Source organism: Manihot esculenta, chromosome 18 (genome assembly GCF_001659605.2).
Source record: "Manihot esculenta cultivar AM560-2 chromosome 18, M.esculenta_v8, whole genome shotgun sequence".
Lineage (NCBI taxonomy): Eukaryota > Viridiplantae > Streptophyta > Magnoliopsida > Malpighiales > Euphorbiaceae > Manihot > Manihot esculenta.
The window spans coordinates 8,698,636-8,722,113 of record NC_035178.2 but is presented as its reverse complement, the minus strand read 5'-3'; the positions used below and the strand labels follow the sequence as shown (position 1 = coordinate 8,722,113).

Below are 23,478 nucleotides of genomic sequence, written 5' to 3'. Positions count from 1 at the left end.
ATAATTATTTTTTATATATTTAATATAGTCATAAAAAATAATTTATATCAGTAAAAATTATTTTTAATGTGTTAAATTAAGTTTTAAGATAATTAGGATAGTTTATTTATTATTTTTATTATTTTCTGTATACCTTTTTGTTCTAAAAATTTTTAACATAATATTTTAATTTATAAATATTAATTATTTTCAACATGGTTTTTATAGTTAATTTATAGATAACATTAAATTATTTTTATTGATAATTTTTAAATTGGATAAAAAAATATAAAACTACTAGATTTTATTGTTAGTTCAATTACATAATTTAAAAATAAATTTAATCAATTAGAATATTAATATTAGCTAATTTCAAAATAATATTATAATTTGTTATAAATTATATTTTCACATATTTTATATTTATTTTATTATTATAGATTTTATAATAATTCATTTTTACAAAAAAATAAAAATTGAAACTATTATATTTAAAGTTTATATATTTAAATAATCATTTAAAAAACACAATCTTACTATTTATTTTAATGTTTACAAAGAGTTTAAATTACTAAGATTTTATATTATTTTATATTAATGTTTATATTTTATTAATTACATTTTTTTATTATTTCTCAATTAATAATTAATTGAGTATTTTCAGTATTTTATCAAAAAAATTAAAGATAAAGTTTTTTTTTAAGTTATACCCGAAAATTAAATATATTCAATTTTAAATTTTGATTTAAATTTACTCTCTAAAAATAAATTTAAATAAAAAATAAAATTTAGTATTTTCAGTTTATTTTATTATTAAAAATTTACTACTTAATTCCTACATATAAAAAACTTATTAATTAGTACTTTTATATTTAAAAATATATTAAAATATTTGTAATATTTTAAAAAAATTATTAATTGATCCTTCCATTAATTTAACTATTAATTATTATAAAAAAATTTAAAATTTTCTTGATATAAGAAATTAATTTATAGAATTTTCATAAATATGAGAAACCATTTAAATTAATCTTATTAAATAATTATTTTTAATTCAGATTCAATTACTAATAAAAAAATAAAAATTTAGGGTAATAAAAATCGGATGAAATCAAATAAAAAATTATTTCAATTATTTAATTTTTAGTTATTTTTTCTCTTTTTATTAAGAAAAAAAAATTCAAAATAACATTTATTTAACAGAAATTTTTAAGAACGAACACTAAAAGCTAAAGCCATTGATTTTTTTTTTTTTTCAATTATGCAAATTGCATTGAAAGATCAAAACTGGGCAAATACTATAAGCCCATAGAATGCCAAAAGCAACCCACAAAAGAAGTCTACTAAGCCTAAAGCTTTGAGCCCAATGCACCAGAAGGCATCGACATCCACCGCTTGCCACCGACTATACCAAAGATAGAAGTCACGATCGCCGTCCCAACAACCACCCACCGTCAAGCCACCCAAAATATGGCATGCAAACAAGAGGAAGACCCAGATATCAATTAAGGCAATAAAATAAAATCCGCAAATCCAAAAAGGAATGGGAGATTTATGATTGTGATCATAGATATTACTATTATTTATAAGCAATTTTTAAGAATTTATTAAAATGCCTCTTCCTTTTATTTTTGTCAATAAAAAAGTTATTTCACCTAATTTTATTTATTTATACTGTTAAAAATATATTAAAAAATTAAATTATTTTTATTATTTAATTAATTTTTTTTTCTCTTCTTCTGCATTATTTTCCTCCTTTTCGTGATTTATTTCATTGCCAACAATATAACTCTTACCTGCACTAAATCTCTATTGCACTTTTGCCCTAATTTTAGAAATCAAAATGGCCTCAAAATTGATGTAAATATGGCTCTCTATTGCTTTTTAGAAATGGGCAGATATAACCTTATTCTGCCTTTAAATTTTATAAGAATTCAATTTAATATTTTTATTTTTTAATAATTTTTTATTTATTTTTAAAAATTGATTTGATTTTTTTTAATAAAATGAATTATATCATAGTTATAAAAGTAGTAGACCAAACTACCATGAGATCATATGAAACAAACACCATTAACTCATTCCTAACCACATCCTTCGCTCCCAACTCAGCTAGGAGCTGTTTCCTCAGCTTCTGCAATTTTTAATCTACATTTTCTTCTTCTTGTCTGGGTCTCTTCTCTAGGTGACATCCCTCTTCCCACGCTTCACTTTCCGTCCTCTTGGTTGTTTCGACAGAATAACTGTTGGCCTCATCATTTTCTATCAGCTCTCTTACTCTTCTTTCATGAATCCTGGCCTCCGGTTCTGCTTCTCCCCCGGTTCTCCTTCCTCTTTCTCCAGTTTTTCTGTTATTGGTTTGAGGATGGTTGAAGGTAGGCTGCTGAGGTTCATTAGTTCTGGGTTCTTCTACCATTGGCAACACATTCATCGGGGTGCTAAGGCCTCTCTGTTGCATCATCTGCCCCAACCAGTTGGTGGTGTTTTGTAGCTGGAGAGCCATGGCTTGGAGGTCCTGGTTGGATAAGTTAACTCTGGATGTATTCCCTGCCAAACTTGGCGAGAGTTTGAAGGGGATTGGTGTTTGATTGTTTGGGGTTGTGGAGTTAGAGAAAGAGAATTGTTGCCCCTCCTGAGCAGAGCTCAGATCATTAGGGGTGTTGACAAGGTTGCTTTCGTTATGGTTGGCCATTGTGGATCTCAGTGGGTATTGTAAAAGTGGAACTCCGGCGATGAAAAGATCTCCTTCATTCCCACAGACGGCGCCAATTGATTAGCTGAGATCCAGAAAATAAGATTTACAATGCGTTCTAAAAAAGGCCCCCCTTGGAGAGGGGTGTTCCTCCCTTTTTATCCTCTTTTTTTAGTAACGTGTATCCACCCTTTCTAGTATAGGACCACCTTTTCTTCCGTATGGGCTAGTACGTACGGATAATGTGGCGACCTCTCCTATGTCAGGCGGCCATTTAATGCCCTCCGGCGCGAGGACGAATGGGGTTGCGAAGTGACCGGGCTTATTGTCCTTTCTTCTCATGACAGGGTTAGAAAGAAAAATGCCAATTCCAGGAGAGGCCGGATCTTAGGTCCTAATGGGCTGGGCCGGTCTGACTGTCGGGTTTAGCAGGAGTCTGGTCTCGAAGTGGAGTGGAATGGGCCAGACTCGGTCGGGAAGCCTTGAGGCCTCCAGGTTGTGGACTATCTCTATGGGTCTAACCAGGGTCCGGGGTAAAGAAATCTGGCGGTTATCAGCATTCAACCATATATGCTATTAATTCAGTTTGGAAAGGAAAATTTATGAAAAAATTTTGGGGAAAGAATTCGAAAGTTATATAAAGATTTTATTATAAATGTAAGAATAAGGGTAATCCTAAATTATTTTATCTTTCATTTTACTAAGATTTTAACGGAAAAAATAGATCAGAATGAATAGAAGGATTAAGTTAATGGAAATAATAAATAAAATATTTTAATTAAAGAGTTTATGAAATTACACAGACTTGCCTTATAAACAATGGCAATTTTTAAAGATTTCGTTAATTTTAATTTAAAATACCATTGAAATTAGTATATTTAAAGTTTAAACAGAAATTTTGAATTTTAAATTTCTAAAATGAAGTTTTGAAATGGCTTTCTTCATTGTTTTTTGATAGAAGATAAATTTTGCAAAAATAAAAAAAATCTGAATTTTATTTTTCTTTGGCTCGTTTTATATTATTTTTCTGAAGGGAACATACTTATCTTTAACTTTCATGAAAAGAGAAATTCTTGAGACTTAAAAATTACTGTTTATCAATTTTACGAGGGTTTTTATTAAAAATTAAATATATATATATATATATATAAATAAGTTGAAAGTTAATTTTCTTCCTTTCATTTTCAAAATTTAAAATTAAATTACTAAAATAAACTTTTCTTAATTAAAAAATCAAACTCGTTAATACTACGTATGTGATTGTGAGATTTTGACAAGTTTATTAATTTAATTATCTCATTTCAGCAGGTGATCCATCTCCTCTTCTGCTACATACACCAAAAGCTTGTTATCAGAGTTCCTGGCAGAACAATTGGCTCGAATTTCCCCTTGTTTCCCTGTCAAAACGTTCAGTTCCCCATCTTGATCATGGAAACTATCAGTGTTTCATTAATGGCGAAGCTAGTAACAATGGTCCGAGGTAAACAGCCCTTGGCGGTTCATGAGATCAACAGTAGTACTTGTTGTCAAATTTATTAGGGGATCGAATATCCAAGAAAGTTGTGTTCCTGGTGTCTGGTTTCGGACAAGTTCGCTTGAGACTTTTGGCGAAGGTTTTGTCCATGGTAGGATCTTGGGTTGGATAAAGACGGTCGGTGAAGGATGTGGTGTGGCCTATGCCGATGGTGTGGGAACCTGATAGGGCCACTGCATCGGTGGCATCAAGCTTTTTCCGAGCAAGCTTGACGAGAATGGTGGTAGTGTTAGCGTCTGGTCCTACTAGGTCTACAAAAGTTTGATTCACTCGAGCGAAGTTTACTCCATCTCGTCTTCCCAATAGGACGTCGTAGTCAAGACCGGTCTGCAACCCATAAAAGAAACTGAGTTATCTTTAAAGAAGTGAAAAAGTTACAGTAGTTGGTGATTACCAAGAAAACGGAATCACGGGCAGCGATGGCGACTATGTCAGAGCAAGAGACGACACGGCCACACTGTTTGTGGACAATCTCTCGAAGCTTGTTGACGATTTTAAAGCTTGTTTTCTTAAGGTTAAGTTAGGCCGTTCAGATTTTTCACTTGGTCCTCCGGCGGATCCATCAAGCAACACCGAGCTATCGCATCCCTGACAGACGTTAATCGAGAGAAATTGTTGAAACTGCATCGTTTTAGTTATTGAGCGTGTATGCATATATTGATTGAAACTGTGTCGTTTCTTTTATGTTTTTCCATTGTAATAGGGCTGTGATTGGCACAAGATGTGCACGTGTACTTGTCTGCTACATAAGGAAGCAGGATGCTTCTAGACCCTGTCTGTAACATCATTTTCTTTCTGAAATAAGAGTTCAAAGTTCTTTTCTCTCTCTCTTGCACATGGTATCAGAGCCTAGTTTTGACTCATGACGGCGCGTCAATAGCTGTATGAGTGAGATCTAGAGGTTTTCTGAGAGATCTGATGGCGACGGAGCGAGGGAACAGTAGCAAGGAACAGAAGGCGACGGGTGCACCGGAAAAATCACAAGGCATGGCCCAAGGAAAGGGAGATCCTTTGAGTCTCCAAGCTTCTGATCATCCAGGTATGAGTCTAGTCTCAGCACCTCTTATAGGGTCAAACTTCATATCATGGACCAGGGCGATTAAAATCGCCCTAGGTGCCAAGATGAAACTAGGGTTTGTCGAAGGAACAGTTTCGGCACCTAGCAAAGACTCTGAGGGTTACGAACAATGGAAGAGATGTGACTTCATGGTCACATCTTGGATCCTTAACTCCATCTCTAAGGAACTGGTGGATGGTTTTATATACACTGCTTCAGCCAGAGATCTCTGGTTAGAAATATGTGAAAGGTTTGGAGAATGCAATGGCCCTATGATATATGAATTACACAGAAAAATTTCTCTTATGTCTCAAGAGAATGCCCTTGTTGCTGTCTACTTTACTAAGCTAAAGAGACTTTGGGATGAGTTAGGCTGTATGGAGACCCTCCCTACCTGTACATGTGGAGCCTCTAGGGCTATAGTAGAAATAACCAACAGAAACAGACTCATGCAGTTTCTGATGGGACTGAACGAGTCTTTTGGGTCTGTAAGGGACCAAGTATTGGGAATGAATCCCTTACCAACAGTGAATAAGGCATACTCAATGGTGGTAAAATTTGAATCTCAAAGGGAGATTTTGGGAGCCATGAGTGACAACTCTGAATCCCTTGTGTTATTGAACAAAACCTACACTCAAAGTCAGGTCAGACCAAGAAAGCCTGACAACAAGAAGGGGCATTGCACCTTCTGTAATATGAATGGGCACACTCGGGAGGGGTGTTTTAGACTGATTGGATACCCTGATTGGTTCAAGTCAAAGAACAAAAGTGGCACACAAGGTGTAAAAGGATATGGAAACACCAAAATTATGGCTGCTGTAGAACAAAATAAGCATGAAGAGGACAATCCTCTTGATTATACTGATACATCAAGTAAGATAAATGAACTGACATCCATGCTGACCTCCCTAAAGCAAGAAGTTTCTCAACTTGTCAAAGGAAAAGGGAGTGTAATACTCGGCTAGACTCCGGCATCGGAATTCCTGTCTCCCGACGGAATCTCGGATGTCGGAACCCTCTAGAAGGGGTAAAATATGTTTTTCTAAAATGTTTTCTTATATTTTAAGGTTTTAAGTAAGAAAGAAATTGAGTTTTGAAAGAAAAGCACCAAGGAAGAAAATCCAGGTTCGGCCACTGAACCTCATGTTCGGCCGCCGAACATGGTAGAGTTTTGGAGTCACCTTTGGCTTCCGAAGGTGGTCTGGCCAGCCACCTATAAAAGGCTCCATGTCCGAAAATGGGCGAGTTTTCTTCCCCATTTTCGGGCAGAGCTGAATCCATGACCTTTCATGGTTAGATTTGAGGTTTTTCCTTCAATCTCTTCAAGTTTTAACGAGTTTTAACTTGGTTTTGAAGATTTTTTGAGCTTAAAATCAAAGTTGGAAAGTTTGGAGACCCCGGAGCCCAAACCCTCTTAATCTCCAAGTTTGGGTCACGCCTTCTCTCGATCTTCAAGAGGTAAGCGTCGATCCTCACCTTCTTTGATGTTTTAAGCAAGTTTTGTGAAGGATTTTGGGGTAGAGATGCATGTTTAAGCTAGATGTAAAATGTTAGGGTTATGTGAGCTATATGAGGTAATGTGTATTGTTATGCATGTTTAATGTGATGTTTGTTGGGGTTTAGACTAGTTTGAGACCCCTATATGCTTGTGTACATGTTTATGCATGTTTGGGAGAGTTGTGTATGAGTTTGGAGAGTTTGGAAGGCAAATGTGCATGTTTGAGGCTGAGTTCTGCCATTCAGGAAAAACTCAGGTTCGACAGCCGAAGCAATGTTCGGCCGCCGAACTTGCCTGGGGAGGCAGTTCTGGCTGCCGAACCCTGCCCCCGAAAGTTTGGACTTTCAGCTCTGGAAAGGAGTTTCGGCCGCCGAACCTGCCCCCGAAGGTTGGCGAGTTTCGGCTCTGGAACCATTTTTGGCCGCCGAATGCGACTTTCAGCTCTGGAGGGACTTTCGGCCGCCGAACCTGCCGCCGAAAGTGCCCTGTTCAGCCTTCCTTTGCATGTTTTCTATGATTGTTTTAAGGTGTTTTAGGGGGTTTTTGGGGAGTTGTTTAGAGTCATGTTAGTGTATGTTTGGTCCCTCATTTAAGTCCACCTGTATAGGTTCGGACTCGAGGAACCGAAGACCCCAGCAGTGAGGTAGCTGCTTTAGAGTCTTCCTAGAGTCAGTCTGAGGTGAGTAGAATGAATCTTTATGTTGCAAGCAAATAAATTTTGAGCATGATCACGCATCACGAATGCCATGATATATATATACTAGGGTGTTTGCATTAGAATTCACGAATATGTTGCATTGCATAACTTGATGTTGATGTGGATGGATGTTGGATGACCCATTAGCCCTCAATATGATATGATGATTAATGAAAGTCCAAGGCTGCCTATGTCCACGGGTCCTGACATTTGTTATGTATGATTTATGAAAGTCCAGGGTTGCCCATGTCCACGCGTCTTGGCATTGTGTGATGATTAAGAGGAAGTCCTGCGGAGCTCCGTCGAGGGCTGGGCACATTGGATATGTAGAGGGTTATTGGTGACAAGTCCATCCTTGATGTGAATTGTTTGTGATGTGATGCATTTCATGAAAGTATACGTTTTAATATATAATGTTTTATTATTCTGCTCACTGGGCTCTAGTAGCTCACCCCTTTCCCTTAACCCCCAGGTTTGCAGGTTCGGGATAGACCAGGAGGTCAGGAAGAGTAGAGGCTGAGTGTTTGTATAGTTAGTAGTGGACATGTATTGTACAATGCTATAATGTGATGTAATGTAAAGAATTGTATTGAGGATAGAATTGTGATTGGCCCCAGTGTATGTTAATCCCTTTTGGTACATGATCTTTTTAATGAAATGTTTTAATGATTGTTTATGAAAACCAAGCTTGATTATTGTAATGATAACCCAACTAGAGCATTTGATGAGGGCTCTAGTCTGGGTTTTGTATGGTTAATGTTATGGTGCATGCTCAGGTCAAGCTTGGTGTATGAAAAGTTCAAGTTTTTATGAAAATGTATGATCATGTATGGGATGTTATCAGGTATATAGCAGGTATAGGAGGCTTGCTACGGGTCCCGGCGGCCTTAAGCCGATCTGGATCCTAGCGCCGGTAGCGGTCCGGTTTCTGGGTCGTTACAGGGAGCCTAGCTCCTGGGACATGCCTTGAACCTGAGTCACACTTCATGGACTTTGCAGGTAATCCTAACCTTCATAAAACCTGTTATGCACAATTGGACACTGATGATAGTTGGATCCTAGACACTGGAGCCACTAATCACATGTGCTCAAATAGCAGTTTGTTTATCACTTTACAAACACTACACAAGCACATATCTGTTTGCTTTCCAGATGGGAACACAACACAGGTCACCCAATCTGGAAGGCTAAACCTCTTTGGAAAATTACTTCTGAATGATGTTCTATATATTCCTTACTTTTAATACAATCTGGTATCCATTAGTCAATTGATGAATAGTCATGGATATTGTATTGTAATATGCCATCATTACTGTATCATACAGGACCCTCTGAATAAGAAGGTGGTGGCCATAGGAAAGAAACAAAGAGATCTATTTAGACTGAATAAGATGAGTTTCTGTCAAACTGAGATTAGACATTGCCTAATTCAGATCATGAACTTAGATGCTAATCTTCACAACCTTGTAAATGCCATGATTCCTATATCTGATTCAAATAAAAGAAACTATATGCAATGTGAAAGGATATACAATTGTACTGTGAGCATGAATGACATACATGATAGACTAGGACATGCATCTGTTAACAAACTCAAACATATCAAAGGCATAAACATCAGTGATAATGCTATGACTTGCTGCCCCATCTGCCCTCTTGCTAAGCAAGCTAGATTACCCTTCCCTAGAAGTCATACTCTAGCTTCAAGACCTTTTGAATTGATTCATATTGACATATGGGGACCTTATAAGACCACCTCAATCATTGGAGCTAGACTATTCCTCACCATTGTTGATGACTACAGTAGACCCGTATGGACCTTTATGATGCACTTAAAAGGCCAAACTTTTGGTCTTATTGAACACTTTATTCATATGGTAGAGAATCAATTCAACACTACCATTAAGACCATTAGAACTGATAATGGAAGGGAATTTTTAAGTCATGCTTATAACTCTTTCTTGCTAGTAAGGGAATTATACACCATAAATCCTGCCCATACACTCCCCAGCAGAATGGAGTTGTGGAAAGAAAACACAGACACATACTTGACACTGCTAGAGTCTTGAAAATGCAATCCTAAGTACCTACCCAATTCTGGGCAGAATGCATCTTAACTGCCACCTACTTAATTAACAGAATGCCTATGGAGGGTTTTAATTGGACAACCCTTATGAAAGATTATATGGCACCTTACCTAACTATTCTCACTTGAGAAAATTTGGATGCTTGTGCTATGCAACTACCGTGGGTACACATAAAGATAAATTTCAAGAGAGAGCCATTAAAGCCATAATGATGGGGTATGCCAACACTCATAAAGCGTATAAGTTGTATAACATTGCTGATAAATCTTTTTTTATCAGTAGGGATGTAATTTTCCATGAAAATATCTTTCCCTTCCAAGGGTCAAGTGAAATAGAGGATTCTGTGGTTCCTATACCTGTGATTGAATGTGATTCTCCAAATCATATTCCTTATAGATCTAGTCATACCGATGATGGTCTTCAAAAAAGTCCCTTTGTTAGAAGGACTCAAAGACACAGACAGACTCCTGTTTGGATGTAGGACTATGTGAATTCTTTGTACACATCTTCTATGTCCTTTCATCCATCACATAAGTCTTATATTTGCAATGTCAATAAGGTTTATGAACCTTGCACATATTCTCAAGCATCCAGAGATGCCCATTGGATTGAGGCCATGAAGCAAGAGCTTCAGGCCTTGGAAACCAATAATACTTGGATACTCACCACTTTGCCTAAGAATAAAAAGGCAATAGGATGCAAATGGGTTTACAAAGTTAAACTTAAACCCAATGGAGACGTAGAAAGGTATAAAGCCCGATTGGTAGCCAAAGGCTACAATCAAATAGAAGGGCTGGACTATAAAGACATGTTTTCACCTGTAGCAAAGCTTACCACAGTAAGAATTCTCATCGTTATGGCCACCTTTAAACAGTGGCCAATATTTCAATTGGATATTAACAATGCCTTCCTTCATGGGTATCTAAATGAAGAGGTGTACATGACACCACCTCAGGGCTATCACAAAGCCCAACCAGGGCAAGTTTGCTTGCTTAAAAGGTCCTTATATGGACTTAAACAAGTCTTCAGGCAATGGAACATTGAGTTTACTAATTTTCTAAAAAATTTAGGCTTTGTTCAATCTCCTCATGACCACTTCCTCTTTACACAACACACTGGCAATTTGATTCTGATTCTACTTGTGTATGTTGATGATGTCATTTTGACTGGAAACTCTATTGATGCTATAGATAAATGCAAGCTTGCATTAGACTCAAAGTTCACTATCAAAGATTTGGGACCTATGAAATATTTTTTGGGGCTAGAGATTGCTAGATCTTCTCAAGAAACTATTCTCAGCCAAACTAAATACATTTCGGATGTGTTAAAGGATGCTGGGATGTTTTATTGTAAACCAGTCTCTTGTCCTCTACCTCAAGGGTTACATTTAACTTCTGATTCAGGAGAAATTCTTGATGAGCCTGACATGCACCGAAGGCTCCTTGGGAGGCTTCTTTATATTAATTTTACAAGGCCTGATATATGCTATGCCATGCAACACTTAAGTCAATTTATGAGCATGCCCTGAAAGCCTCATTGGGAGGCTGCTCTACATGTGCTTCGTTATCTCAACGGCACCCTTTATCAGGGGCTTCATTACCCTGTGAGCAATGATTTATGCTTGAATGCCTATTGTGACTCTGATTGGGCTGCCTGTACTTATTCAAGGAAGTCTCTATTTGGATATTGCATATACTTGGGTCCTTGCCTCATATCTTGGAAGACGAAGAAACAAACCACTGTTTCTAAGTTTTCAGCTGAGGCTGAATATCGTGCAATGGCTAACACTGTCTATGAGTTGCTTTGGATTAGCTATGTTTTACAGGACTTGCAGGTTGCCATCCAGCTGCCCATTCCACTGCATTGTGACAGTAAGGCAGCAATGCACATTGCAGCTAACCCAATATTTCATGAGCACACGAAGCATATTGAAATAGATTGCCATCTCGTCTGGGACCAACTCCAACAAGGCTTTATTCTACCTAGTCATCTCCCCACTCAAGAACAATTGGCAGACATCTTTATGAAAGCATTGCCTGCATCTCGCAATGACAGTCTTACTGGCAAGTTGAATTTACTGCCTTTACCAGCTTCAACTTGAGGAGGGGTGTTGAAACTGCATCGTTTTAGTTATTGAGCGTGTATGCATATATTGATTGAAACTGTGTCGTTTCTTTTATGTTCTTTCCATTGTAATAGGGCTGTGATTGGCACAAGATGTGCACGTGTACTTGTCAGCTACATAAGAAAGCAGGATGCTTCTAGATCCTGCCTGTAACGTTATTTTCTTTTTAAAATAAGAGTTTAAAGTTTTTTTCTCTCTCTTGCACAGAAATAATTCAAGTAAATATACGACGGCGATTGGCGAGAGAGAGAAACAAAAAGAATATTAAAAGATAAATATTACAGTCATCACCTGAACGAAGCAGTCATGGAAGTGGAGACGAAGCAAGCCAGCAGCTCGTCCAACATCTTTCTTGAAAATTTTCTTGAGCTCTTTTCTGATAATGGATTCAACTTTAGCTATTTTATATATTAATTCGTGCCTGTTCGTTGAATAATATTTTTTAATAAAATAAATTTATTTAAAAAATATAATAGATAGCACTACTAACTTTTCTATTTATTTGTGAAAGAATTACCGAATTTAAAATGATTATTATAAATTATTATTTTATATATTTAAATTATAATAATTTAAAAATAAATATATAAAATAATATATAAATATTATTATAAATTTTTATTTGATTCTAAAACTAATATTTTTATTAAATAGGTTTGTCGTGTTCATATTTTAGCTAGAGAATTTATTAGGTATAATCATCTGTCTCTCTTAAAAATAATCGTCTGTATTAGGTATAATCGTCTCTTTTTTAGAATGATATCCCTCTGTATTTGATGAAATTTTATTAATTCAATAACCAGTTTAACATGTTTTAACGGCTAAAAGTATAGTTAATCTAGTATAGTTAATCTAGTAAAGCAAGGTTTGAATTCATACATCTCCACTTTCTTACTAAAATTTAATAATTTAATTATATTGATTCAATTTTCTTAAATTATAAAAGTTAAAGTAAATTTGTTTTTATGAAATTTATTGAGTAATTATTTCTATAATTCTATTTTTGCTCTTAATTTTACTGTGAGAGTAAGAGTAAAAAATTGTTATATTCATCACTTATTTAGTATGAATGATTTTACAATAAAATAATTTAAATTATCAAAATCTTTTTATAATTTTAATTTATACATGATAAAAAATTTTAAATTAAAAAATAATAATTTTTTTATTTGAAATAAAAATTAATTAAATTAAATTATTATAAAATTATTATTTTCAAATGAAGGGTTAATGTTTTAATAATAGTTAGTTTTCTTCAATTTGGTGTTTTAAATATTTTTCTAAAATTAAAGTATATTTTCTTTATCAATATTTACTTTAATAATAGAAATAACTGTTATGACAAAATATCTAAAAATAAATATTATAAGGTTACAATTAAAAGATTAATAACAATATATATATTTGTTTATTTATTTATTTATTTTTATTATTTGAATGTTCAACAGCAGCCTCCCTTTACCATATAGAAGACGAAGAGGTCCATTTTTGAAAAAAAAAGAAATTTTTTATAAAAAAAAAAAAAAGAGAAAACATTCCATCTCTCGCTCACACAATCACAAACGCTCACACTAGTCCCAAAATTCCAAAACCCACAAACCGCCATCTCGCAGATCGTCTCTCTCTGTCTCTCTCTCATTGAGTGAGGGTGTAATAATTTCTGTAAAATCCCCAAAAACCCAGGCCCAAACCCCCATAATTACTCTATCAATCACCTTCTGTGATTTCACCTGGCCACTGATTTATTATTTTTCGGGTTTGGGTTTTTTTGAATGAAATTGAATTGAAATGAAATGAACAGGGGGAACACCAAGTTTGAAATCTTCGACTCCGTGCCTGCGTAGTAAGTGGAAGATAAAGAAGGGGGCGGCGCGTGAGAGTTACTGTCATGGCGAAGCGCGTTTATGAAGTGTGGAAAGGAAGTAATGTGAGGGCCTTTTATATGCTCTGATTGGTTTTTGTATTTCGGGTTTTGAATCTTTGTCAATGGTTGGCTTTTAGCATATGGGTATTGGTTTAGATTTGCTTTACTTACTCTGCAATTTGTGGGTTTTGTTTGGCTGAGCCAAATTTGAGTTTGTACATTATATCTCACTCTCCTTTTCTTTCTGAGGGTTGAAATTTGCCATGTATTCCACTGTGTTAGTCGTTCCCTGTTTGGTTGCTGAGAAATACGAGGAAAAACTATAGGGAAAGTTGGGGTGTGGGTATTTGGAACACTTGGTATATTGCTGTATTAGTTTTACAGCTGAATACTTCTATTTTATTCGTGCTAATCTTTCCATTTATTAAGCAATCAAACTGAGGTCTCGGGTTTTTGGGACCAGTGGACGAGTTAATAACTGAATGGAGCAATGGGTGGTGAAATCGTGTGACTTTGATTTGTACTTTTGATGTGCAAAATTTGTGCAAAATAGTTCTCAAGACCCTTATATGTTGCTTTTAGAAAACGTATGAGATGGCATTGTAATGTTTTGTGCTTATTATTGTTCGGTTTAGTACTTGTGCTTCACTTTTTTGTATCTAAAAGAGTGTAACTTGTAATCTTGGGTTGGTATCTCTATATATATATATATGTATGTTTTTATGTATATAGTATGCATGTATGCATGTAGTATAAAGAAAAAAAAAGTTAACTATTATATTGATAGGTTTCCTGGTGCTATTATCACTGGCATATCAGTTGTTGCTGTTTTTCTATTTTATTAATTTTTTTTTTATGTGAGCACACAGACACATTTTTACCATTACTACTTTTTTTTAGACTCCGAGCACTTATTATATTTGACAAAGCAGCTGTTTCTTCTGCTCTAAGACATGTTACATTATGAAGGCTTAGGGACCCTTTGAGGGAAGCCATTTATTAGATAGGATACAGTTATCAACGATAAAGATGTATTGCAATATAGAGAAAATAGTGTGCTCTTACTCCTGAGTGCAGGAGAATGATAGGAAACATGAAAATGTAAGACAATATATTTTTTTCCCATTTGGGACATGTCCTCCATATGTACATGAAATATTATTGCCTATAAAGCATTGGAGAAGAGAGAAGATGCTAACCAATTTTATTTGCTTTTTGCAACCAATTGTATTTTCTTTATACTCTTCTTTCTGGAACTTCACAGAATTATAGCCTGTCTTCTTTACATGTACACATATATCATACTGACATTTGAAAGGTTAAAAAGGCTTGTTTTTCTGTTGTTGTTGTTATTATCATTATTAATTTATAATGACATTGAGCTAGTTTAGATGGGCACTTAGGGTTTGTTGAAAGAATGCGAGAGCTTTTAGGATGTGTGTATTTTGGAATTTTCTGTCTGGTGTAACAAGTTGAAGGGTATGTTTAAGTGTTTGAGGCAATTGTCTCCTTGCACACTTTTATTTTTGTGTATGGTGTTTTTAAGAAAATAGATTGTGCTTGTATAGCTGGCTATTCTTCCTGGAAAATATTTTGAAATCTTTGCTTATTGTTCACAATAAACTAAGTGATGTAGAACAAGACAAAACCAGAGATGTCAAGAGAAATAAATCTGCAAGATACAAACGGGAGAAAAACAAATTCTCAAAATTTTATTTAATTCTCAATAATAATTGTAATAATTTGCTCAAAGAAAAATTGCCAAATTGTGAAGATATTTGTATACTAGCAATCCCTGTTAGGATTAGGAATTTCAAAACATTAAAATGCTAAACCAATAAACAAAAGTTAGAAACATGATACTAAATACAATAGAATTTCTAAGTATAGTAACACAGTTCCTAAATAATAGATTTCTAACATTCTAGTTCTACAATGAATTTACTGTTTAAATTTAGTTTTCGTCCTGTACTGCATGATTCTCCCCTGGTTGAAGAAGACTTGACCTTAAGTTTTATAGTGTGGAATAATGAATAATTGGATTGGGGAGCAAAGAACTTTATCTTCTTTGATGGTAGTAATGAGATTGAAATGAAGAGCTTCACACTTTCTTGCATCCTGTGAAATATATAAACATAGAAAATCAATGACAATAAGTTGATACTCTTCAAATCACTGGGAACAATGCAAATTGAAAAATTTTCAATTTCCTTGTCATCTCCATGACTTGATTTTTCCTTCTTCTCAATTGAAATTTCTGTGGCTTGATTTTCTTTGTTTTCTAGAATGGATTTTTCAAGCTTTTCCTCATCAACTTCAGCTTCTTTCTCTAGAAGAAAATTTTCAACATGTGTTCCTAGAACAATCTTCCAAATATAAATGCTCAACAATCAAAGTTCTGATGGTTCTATCTGTATTTCTTCCCTTTCATATTCAAGTTGATCTTCAAATTCATCTTTTTGTTCGTCTTGAACTTCAAATTGCTTTTGTTGTTCATCTTCAAGTTCTTAATTGTATTCTTCCAACTCCCTTCCTTTAACTTGTAAAATTTGTTGGATATCTCGATGTTTTCTTTCCTTATCTAGTAAAATTTATCTATATTGATTATGTAAGTAACAACATAACGCACAATCACGACCTTTGTTATCTATCTGATGACATATATAAACTAACTGATCCTTATGGTAATTGATTTTATTATGTAGTTCTTTAATGTCATCTTTGCAGTAATCAATTTCATCTCTTAGTCTCTCAATGTGAGTCCACAATATGGAATTCCAACTAAAGAAGGTAGCTCACTTAAAAACACAATTCAGTCGTTACCGGTTGCTTCTGCCCAAAAGCCAAAATCAGAATTAGCACGTTGAAATTAGCAGGGAGGGGTCCTTAAAAGGATAGCGTCCTTTTGATTATTTTGTTTTTTTGTTTTTCTTTAAATCTTCATTGCATAGCTAAGTTGTATTTTTGCTAATGGATATTAAACATTTGGATGACTGCCTAAAAGCCAAAATCAGAATTAGCACGTTGAAATTAGCAGGGAGGGGTCCTTAAAAGGATAGCGTCCTTTTGATTATTTTGTTTTTTGTTTTTCTTTAAATCTTCATTGCATAGCTAAGTTGTATTTTTGCTAATGGATATTAAACATTTGGATGACAATGAGGTAGCTATTACAAGTTTTCTTATTCTTTCTGGTAATTCATTCTCTTGGAATTTCCTAATTCTAGAATTCATAATGATGACGTAATGAAGATTGGCTACTTGACATTCTTAACACTTTTTGTCTTTCATATATGTCATGTTGAAGATACACTTTGACTTCCTTGTATGTCTGTTTTGTTTGCCTAACTGTATTCTGTAACCACTGTCTTATTGGAAGTTGAGGACTTGAGGGCTTTATCTAGTGACAAGTCCATGGTTTTCAATATCATGAACACCAATTATTTGCCGTGGATAAGAAAACTTAGCGAGCCACTATTGAAATGTTGGTCTTCTATATTTAAAAGTAGTGAATCTCACATGTTTTGACTACTCTCTTTCTTGGTCTATTTGGAATACGGCTCCTTGATATTTTTGATGAGCAGTGGGTATATTGATCATTTTTTTGTGTGTGTGCCATGTGCAGTAATATGGTAAGGTAGGATCTAGAGGAATTAAGTTTTGCTTGTTCAGTTGATGTGGGATAAAATTATTAATATGTAAAGTATGAATGAAACAAATAAACATAATAGTATTAAATAGGTTAAAAAATTTCAATTGTGATATATGTGTGTGTGTATATATATATATATATATAAATTTTTTTTCATTGGGACATTTATACATTAGAATTTATCACTTTTGTCCTTGGGACTGGGGTAGCTTCTCCCGTGAAAGAAGTTGGGGACAGAAAAAGGAAGGGTTGGGCCTGGAACTTTTTTCCTCTGTCCAATTGGTGCTCGAATTAAAGGATGAAGAGGGATTGTCCTGTCCTGTCCCTTGAATCAAATCACAACATTATGCACGCATGTGCAAACACCCACCCACACCCACCCACCGACACATGCTCCTATTGGAATTTGTATTATGCCTTGAATACAGGCTGAACATGGGGAAGATGCCTCTAAATAGCTAAGAAGTAATTAAATTCCTTGCTTATAGTTATACAAGACTGGAAGAGCATGTTTTTATACATGAATGATCATCAGAGATCCTCACTGGTTTCAAAATGATGCAGTAGTGACAATGACTGAAAGGAATTTGGCTTTTGCTTTATTTTTACTAATGAATTTCTCCATTCCTGACTTATGTTTGTGGTAGTAGGTATTTAGTTATTCTTCCTTTTACGGAATTGCCAGTTATTTTCGATTTTGCGGTGAAGTGTAACTTTTGTGAGATAGTTTTTTCTAGAAAAAACTTGGCTTCATGTTTACTACATGTCATTGGAGAAATTTCTTTTGCTTGTGACTTGTAAGATGTGGAATGAAATGGAGTGTGCTACAGTGCTTTGCATAAAACCCTTAACTTCTGCAGCATGCCAATTACATTCATAATACTTTACATCCATAATACTATAAAAGTGACTCTGGCATGAATTGTCTAATGACTTTATAGTTCCAATTGATGATGTGCTCCATGTTTCAATCCCCTCCCTCGCATTAGCCCTCTTCCCTAAAAAAATAGAAGAAAAGGAATAAGAAGAGCAGCTCTTCAGAAGCATAAAACAAAATCTTTGTTGTTTCTTTGACCAATCAGATTCATTATTCTAGATTTACTGCATCTGAAAGTCTCTTTTATCCATCCGTTACAGAAGTTCATCCTTGGTGGGAGGTTGATATTTGGACCTGATGCTCGTTCACTGATTATCACGTTGTTGCTGATAATTGTTCCAGTTGTAATCTTTTGTGTATTTGTTGCGAGGCACCTTCGCCATGAATTTTCACCATACAATGCTGGATATGCGATAATGGTGGTAGCAATTGTCTTTACTATCTATGTAAGTTTTCTTAATTACATGATGCTTGACCGCTAATCCTTAGTAGGAGACTAGGATTTTATAGGAACTTGATGTGCCTGAGCATGCATATGTGTGGATAGGATGGCAGCCTGATAGGATGCCTCTATTTCAGTGTCCAATAACTTTAACATCTCCACAAAATTTTTGACACTGTATGCTGATCTTTGCAGTATGCCTTCTATTCGTTCTTTCTTTCTTTCTTTGTTAATTTTTTGTGTATAGTTTTTTATAAGTTAAGGAACTGATGCATCCATTTCTTGGCCCCAAGTTGGAAGCACAACAAGGGGGCATGCATCTTTTATTTGTACTTGGCTTGTTAGGAGTTCTATGAAGGCTAATAGACTATGATTTGTGATGAGAAGTGCCAACTGCCCATAAATCATCCAATTAACATTAGTCGTAAGATAATTTATGGGGACGAATAAACACTTCTAGAACCGTGGAAGAATCTATTCATCAGTTTTCCCCCTGTATACTGTATTCAAACAATGAGTTCTTCGTTGTCACTAAGTCTCCAAATTGTAAATTGAATCCAAAACTAAATTATTCAAGCGTAAACATTCAGCTTTTGCAGTTTTCATTTTTTTTTATCTGTCACATATTAAGATTCTAGTATCATTTTTCACCTCAAATTGTTACTATTCTATGACACCTTAAATTATTATTCATAGAAACTTTTACAGGTTGAAGGTTACTTTAGTACGGTTAATACTAATGGTGTTATTTGACTTTAAAAGGTTATGATTTTACTATGAAGACTCTATTTTGGATTTGGTAAACAAAAAAAGATGGCGTTAATGGTCAATTCCACCCGTATACATTGGGATGTTCATATTAGCCAGTTTTCAACCTTTTTTTTTTTCAAATTATCTTTGAAGTTTCAATATAAGCTTAATCTAGCCCAAAAATTAAGAAATTGAGTTTCTTGATTGGGCTAGATCAAGAAATTCAACGTAGCAATTTTGATTATTTGGCTAAATTGAGCTTAAATTGAAATTTCTTAGCTAATTTGGAAAAAACAAAAAGTTGATAATAGGTTAAATTGAACCCTAATAAGTGTAGAGACGAAATTGAATATTTTAGCCATACAAAAATAATGTACTGGGCTTGTAGACAGATGTTTTTGAAGATTTTAATTATTTGTATATTTTATAGTATTTAATTATTTTTATATTTTATAGTATTTTGATATAATAATTTAAATTATTTGACAATTTGAAATGACATTTGTAGTTCAGGCAATAGTTCAGGCAATCTGATCAGGTGAATTCAATTGATTTTGATTTCATGATTAGAAAACAGTGTTGTTCTTTTGGAATTTTAAATAATGTTTTATATGTATTTACCCAAATTTTAACTACCTAAAAATGGTAGTCTGAATTGTATGGTCATCTTGAGTTTTTGCAAGTAATTATTATGTATACTTGGATGTGCTCAAGGCCTTTGCTACTGATTTTTGATAGTTTTTTTCATTTTTATGACTGGTTTATATTTCAAGTGAGGAGGACTGCTTGCTGCAATCACTTTTTTAAATGACTGTCCAACCTATCCCATTGGTTGAAAAATATTTATTATATTAATTGTTATTTTCTCTCTCCTTATTTAATCTCTATTTATTATGTACTTCAACTAATAAAATGGAGAGTGATGGACAGTCCATTAAAAAAGTGACTGCAGCTAACATTTCTCTTCAAGTGAGTTGCATAAAGAAGTATGTCTTCTTGGATGAAGGTTCATTGGTTGCTATTCCTGAATGTTCTTATTTATAGTAGAATCCTTGTGGACAGTAGCGAATATAGATGAGTTCCTTTATAATTGACACTGGTTGTTTTACATAAGTTTCTTGATTGATTTTGACAGGTGTTGGTTCTTCTTTTTCTCACATCAGCCCGGGACCCTGGTATTGTCCCCCGAAATTCACATCCCCCAGAGGAAGTGTTCCGCAATGATTCTTCTGTGTCAGTTGAGGCTGGGGGAAGACAAACACCAAGCCTCCAGTTCCCTCGGACAAAGGAAGTTATGGTTAATGGCATTCCTGTTCGAGTAAAGTATTGTGATACATGCATGCTTTATCGCCCTCCCCGTTGCTCCCATTGTTCTATTTGTAACAACTGTGTGGAACGATTTGATCATCATTGCCCTTGGGTGGGACAGTGCATTGGTTTGGTATGCTTTTCTCATGGAAGTTATTTTCCTTATGTTGCATTCATTTTTTACATTCTGAGTTTACATTGTGAATACTCTGATCCATCAATGTGGTGGTGTTTTAAATCTGATTCTGTTTATATTCTGCAGCGCAACTACCGTTTCTTCTTCATGTTTGTTTCTTCAGCAACTCTTCTTTGCATCTATGTATTTGCAATGTCAGCTGTGTACATCAAAATTCTAATGGATAATTACCAAAGCACAGTCTGGAGGGCCATGAAAGAATCACCAGCATCTGTCATATTAATGGCCTATTGTTTCATCTCCCTCTGGTTTGTTGGTGGACTTACTGGCTTCCATTTGTACCTCATAGGCACAAACCAGGTCAGTTTATTTCTCTTGTTTGGATTGGTAATTAAGGGGTTGATCTGATTGTGATGAGTTTAATCAGCCAAGATCTTGTTTATGGACTCTGGTCTATATCTTACTATCTTTGTGGTATCTAACTTTTCATTTTGGATTATGAGGTCAACAATCAGTATAATTGAAAAAGCTTTGCAACTTTAAATTGAAGACATTCACATTCTCAGTGGTTTATTAATGTCAGACCTGCACAATCAGTTGAAGTTTTAAATGGACAATATGCATTTTTATGAGCAATAGCAGCTGATTGTCAGGCTCATTATATTTTGAATTTTTTTTCTTATTTTAAGTTGGACAAAGTACTGAACTATTTGAAGAATCATAAATTTGTGTGACCATCGGAGGTATGTCTACATTCTAATGGAGTAAAAATGTATTCTATTCCTGAAAGGAATACAAAGTGAAAGTACCCAGGAATTCATTGAAGTGACTAGGATTGCTTATGATTTCATGATCCTTAAATCTGGTCCTTTTTGTTCTGTATCGATGCCATTTTGTGCATCCTCTACATGGATTAAACTGTTTGTATTTCTTCCTATCCAGACTACATATGAAAATTTCCGGTACAGAGCTGACAACAGAATCAATGTGTACAACCTGGGTTGTGTTCATAATTTTCTAGAAGTATTTTGCACAGAGGTCAAGCCCTCAAAAAACAACTTTCGGGCATTTGTTCAAGAGGAGGTACCGAGGCCTACTTTGCCCAGTACTAGGGAAGCAGAACCAGAAGAGATAGGTGGGGATCCACGTCCAAAAGTTGAGGATGATCTCGAGATAGGTGAAGATCTATTGAAAATCTCCCAACGTCGTAATATTGAAGAAATTGACGAGGACATACGAAGCAGGGGAAGCAATGGGCCTCCTCATAATATCTCAGAGGTGGATTCAGTTCACAGTTCAGATCATCGAGCTCCCACAATTCGGTCAGACACTAGACATTCCAGTTGGGGAAGAAGAAGTGGGAGCTGGGAAATTGCACCAGAGGTCCTTGCCAACTCTAATGTCACTGAAAGCAGAAGCTACGTCACAGCTAAGGAACCGCGCCAATGATGATAGGTAGTTTTTTAATCTGCTGATATTAGCATGGCATCTACATGGGTGATTGTTATTTGTTTGGATGCTCTCCTTCCTAATTTTGAAGTTGCTAATGATTAGAAACTTACAATTATCTGATCATGGGAGCCAAAAAAATCAGTTCCCAGTGTAGGCATGAGGGCTTATGTTATCGGGTGGTGGAGTGCAGTCAATAGGAATGTGTTTGTAATTGTTTAAGATAAAAGAGGGTACTGTTTTTTTTTTTCTTTTCTTTTTTGGGTCCTCTAAATTCTTGAACGTCTATTACCTTGGATTGGATTGAATCTGTAGTGCTGGCTTTATTCTTTGTGTAAATAATTACTTTCAAGACTTGAAAACAGTTCATCCATTTCTGTGTGGTGAACTCTCTCTGCAGTGTTTCCCTCTTGCTCCCTCCTCTTTTTATTTATTTACCTATGTTGGCATCACAATCAGTAACAGGACATAATTCAGTCTCCGGGGAAAGCTTCTTTTCTATCGACATTATTGCAGATAGTAGTTGAAAACGAATTCAACATAATGAATTTTGAAGTTTTGGATTGTGGATTTTTATTTATTTATTTGTTTTGTTTTTTTTTTTGGTTCAGATTTGTTCCCTTTTCTTTTGTTTTGAATTAGTTGTAAGTTCACTTTGCATTGCAAATTCAGCTAGCTGGTAGCTGATTGCTGTATATCTAGGGGCTTGATTTTCCCCTGCTAAGCACCACTTTAGCCTTGGTCTGGGCTTTGGTTGTAATATTGTATTATGTGTACGACTTTCTTTGGCTGTCTGGAGAAAACGAGTCGATGTACTTAATGCAATTTTTTCTTTTGGAAAAAAAAAATCATCATCCATTATCAAGTAATAATATTATTGATTTATTTAGACTCTCTCTTTAAAAAAAATATTTTTTATGAAAATATTTTTTATATTTTCTGAATATTCAGAAAATTTACTTAATTGAAAATATAATTATGATTAAAGAAAAAAAGGCTATTTTTCACATTTTTTCAAATGTTTATTAAAATATTTTTATATAAATTTATTAATATGTTTTATTTTTAACTTAAAATTAAACAATAAAAAAATATCTTATTAAATATTTTGTCCATAAAGTATTTTTGAAATAAAAGTGAAAAGATGAGTTATTTGTCTTGTTTGTAGGGTGCAAGGGCAAATGAGGTTCAGTGTTTGTCTTCCATTTATAATCCTAAGTATAGAACATTTGATGGTGCCTTCTGTTTTTATATTTTGAAAATGATGAGAAACTTGTACTTTTGGGTATAATTTTCTTTTTTTAATCTTTTAGGGAACTAAATCATTGTGGCAA

At 34.6% G+C, this 23,478-nt stretch overlaps 2 protein-coding genes and 1 pseudogene across 3 annotated transcripts; 2 read left to right on the top strand and 1 right to left on the bottom strand.

Annotated features, from left to right (window-relative positions):
- Positions 1-3,962: 3,962 nt before the first annotated feature.
- LOC110606189 lies at positions 3,963-4,832 on the bottom strand (annotated as a pseudogene).
- A 291-nt stretch (positions 4,833-5,123) lies between these two features.
- Positions 5,124-6,227, top strand: LOC122722395. Its single transcript, XM_043953087.1, has one exon. The coding sequence runs from the start codon at positions 5,124-5,126 to the stop codon at positions 6,225-6,227; it is 1,104 nt and encodes a 367-aa protein (XP_043809022.1).
- Positions 6,228-13,158: 6,931 nt separating this feature from the next.
- On the top strand, positions 13,159-22,550 carry LOC110606625 (protein S-acyltransferase 8). 2 transcript variants are annotated; one of them, XM_021745519.2, is made up of 5 exons: positions 13,161-13,596; positions 18,320-18,505; positions 20,387-20,692; positions 20,822-21,055; positions 21,638-22,550. In XM_021745519.2, exons 1-5 carry the CDS (start codon positions 13,558-13,560, stop codon positions 22,142-22,144), a joined length of 1,272 nt encoding a protein of 423 aa, XP_021601211.1. In that variant the 5' UTR covers positions 13,161-13,557; the 3' UTR covers positions 22,145-22,550. The 2 variants fall into 2 exon arrangements, with proteins under 2 accessions (XP_043809281.1, XP_021601211.1); XM_043953346.1 differs by lacking the exon at positions 18,320-18,505 and having other exon boundaries at positions 13,159-13,596.
- Positions 22,551-23,478: the final 928 nt, after the last annotated feature.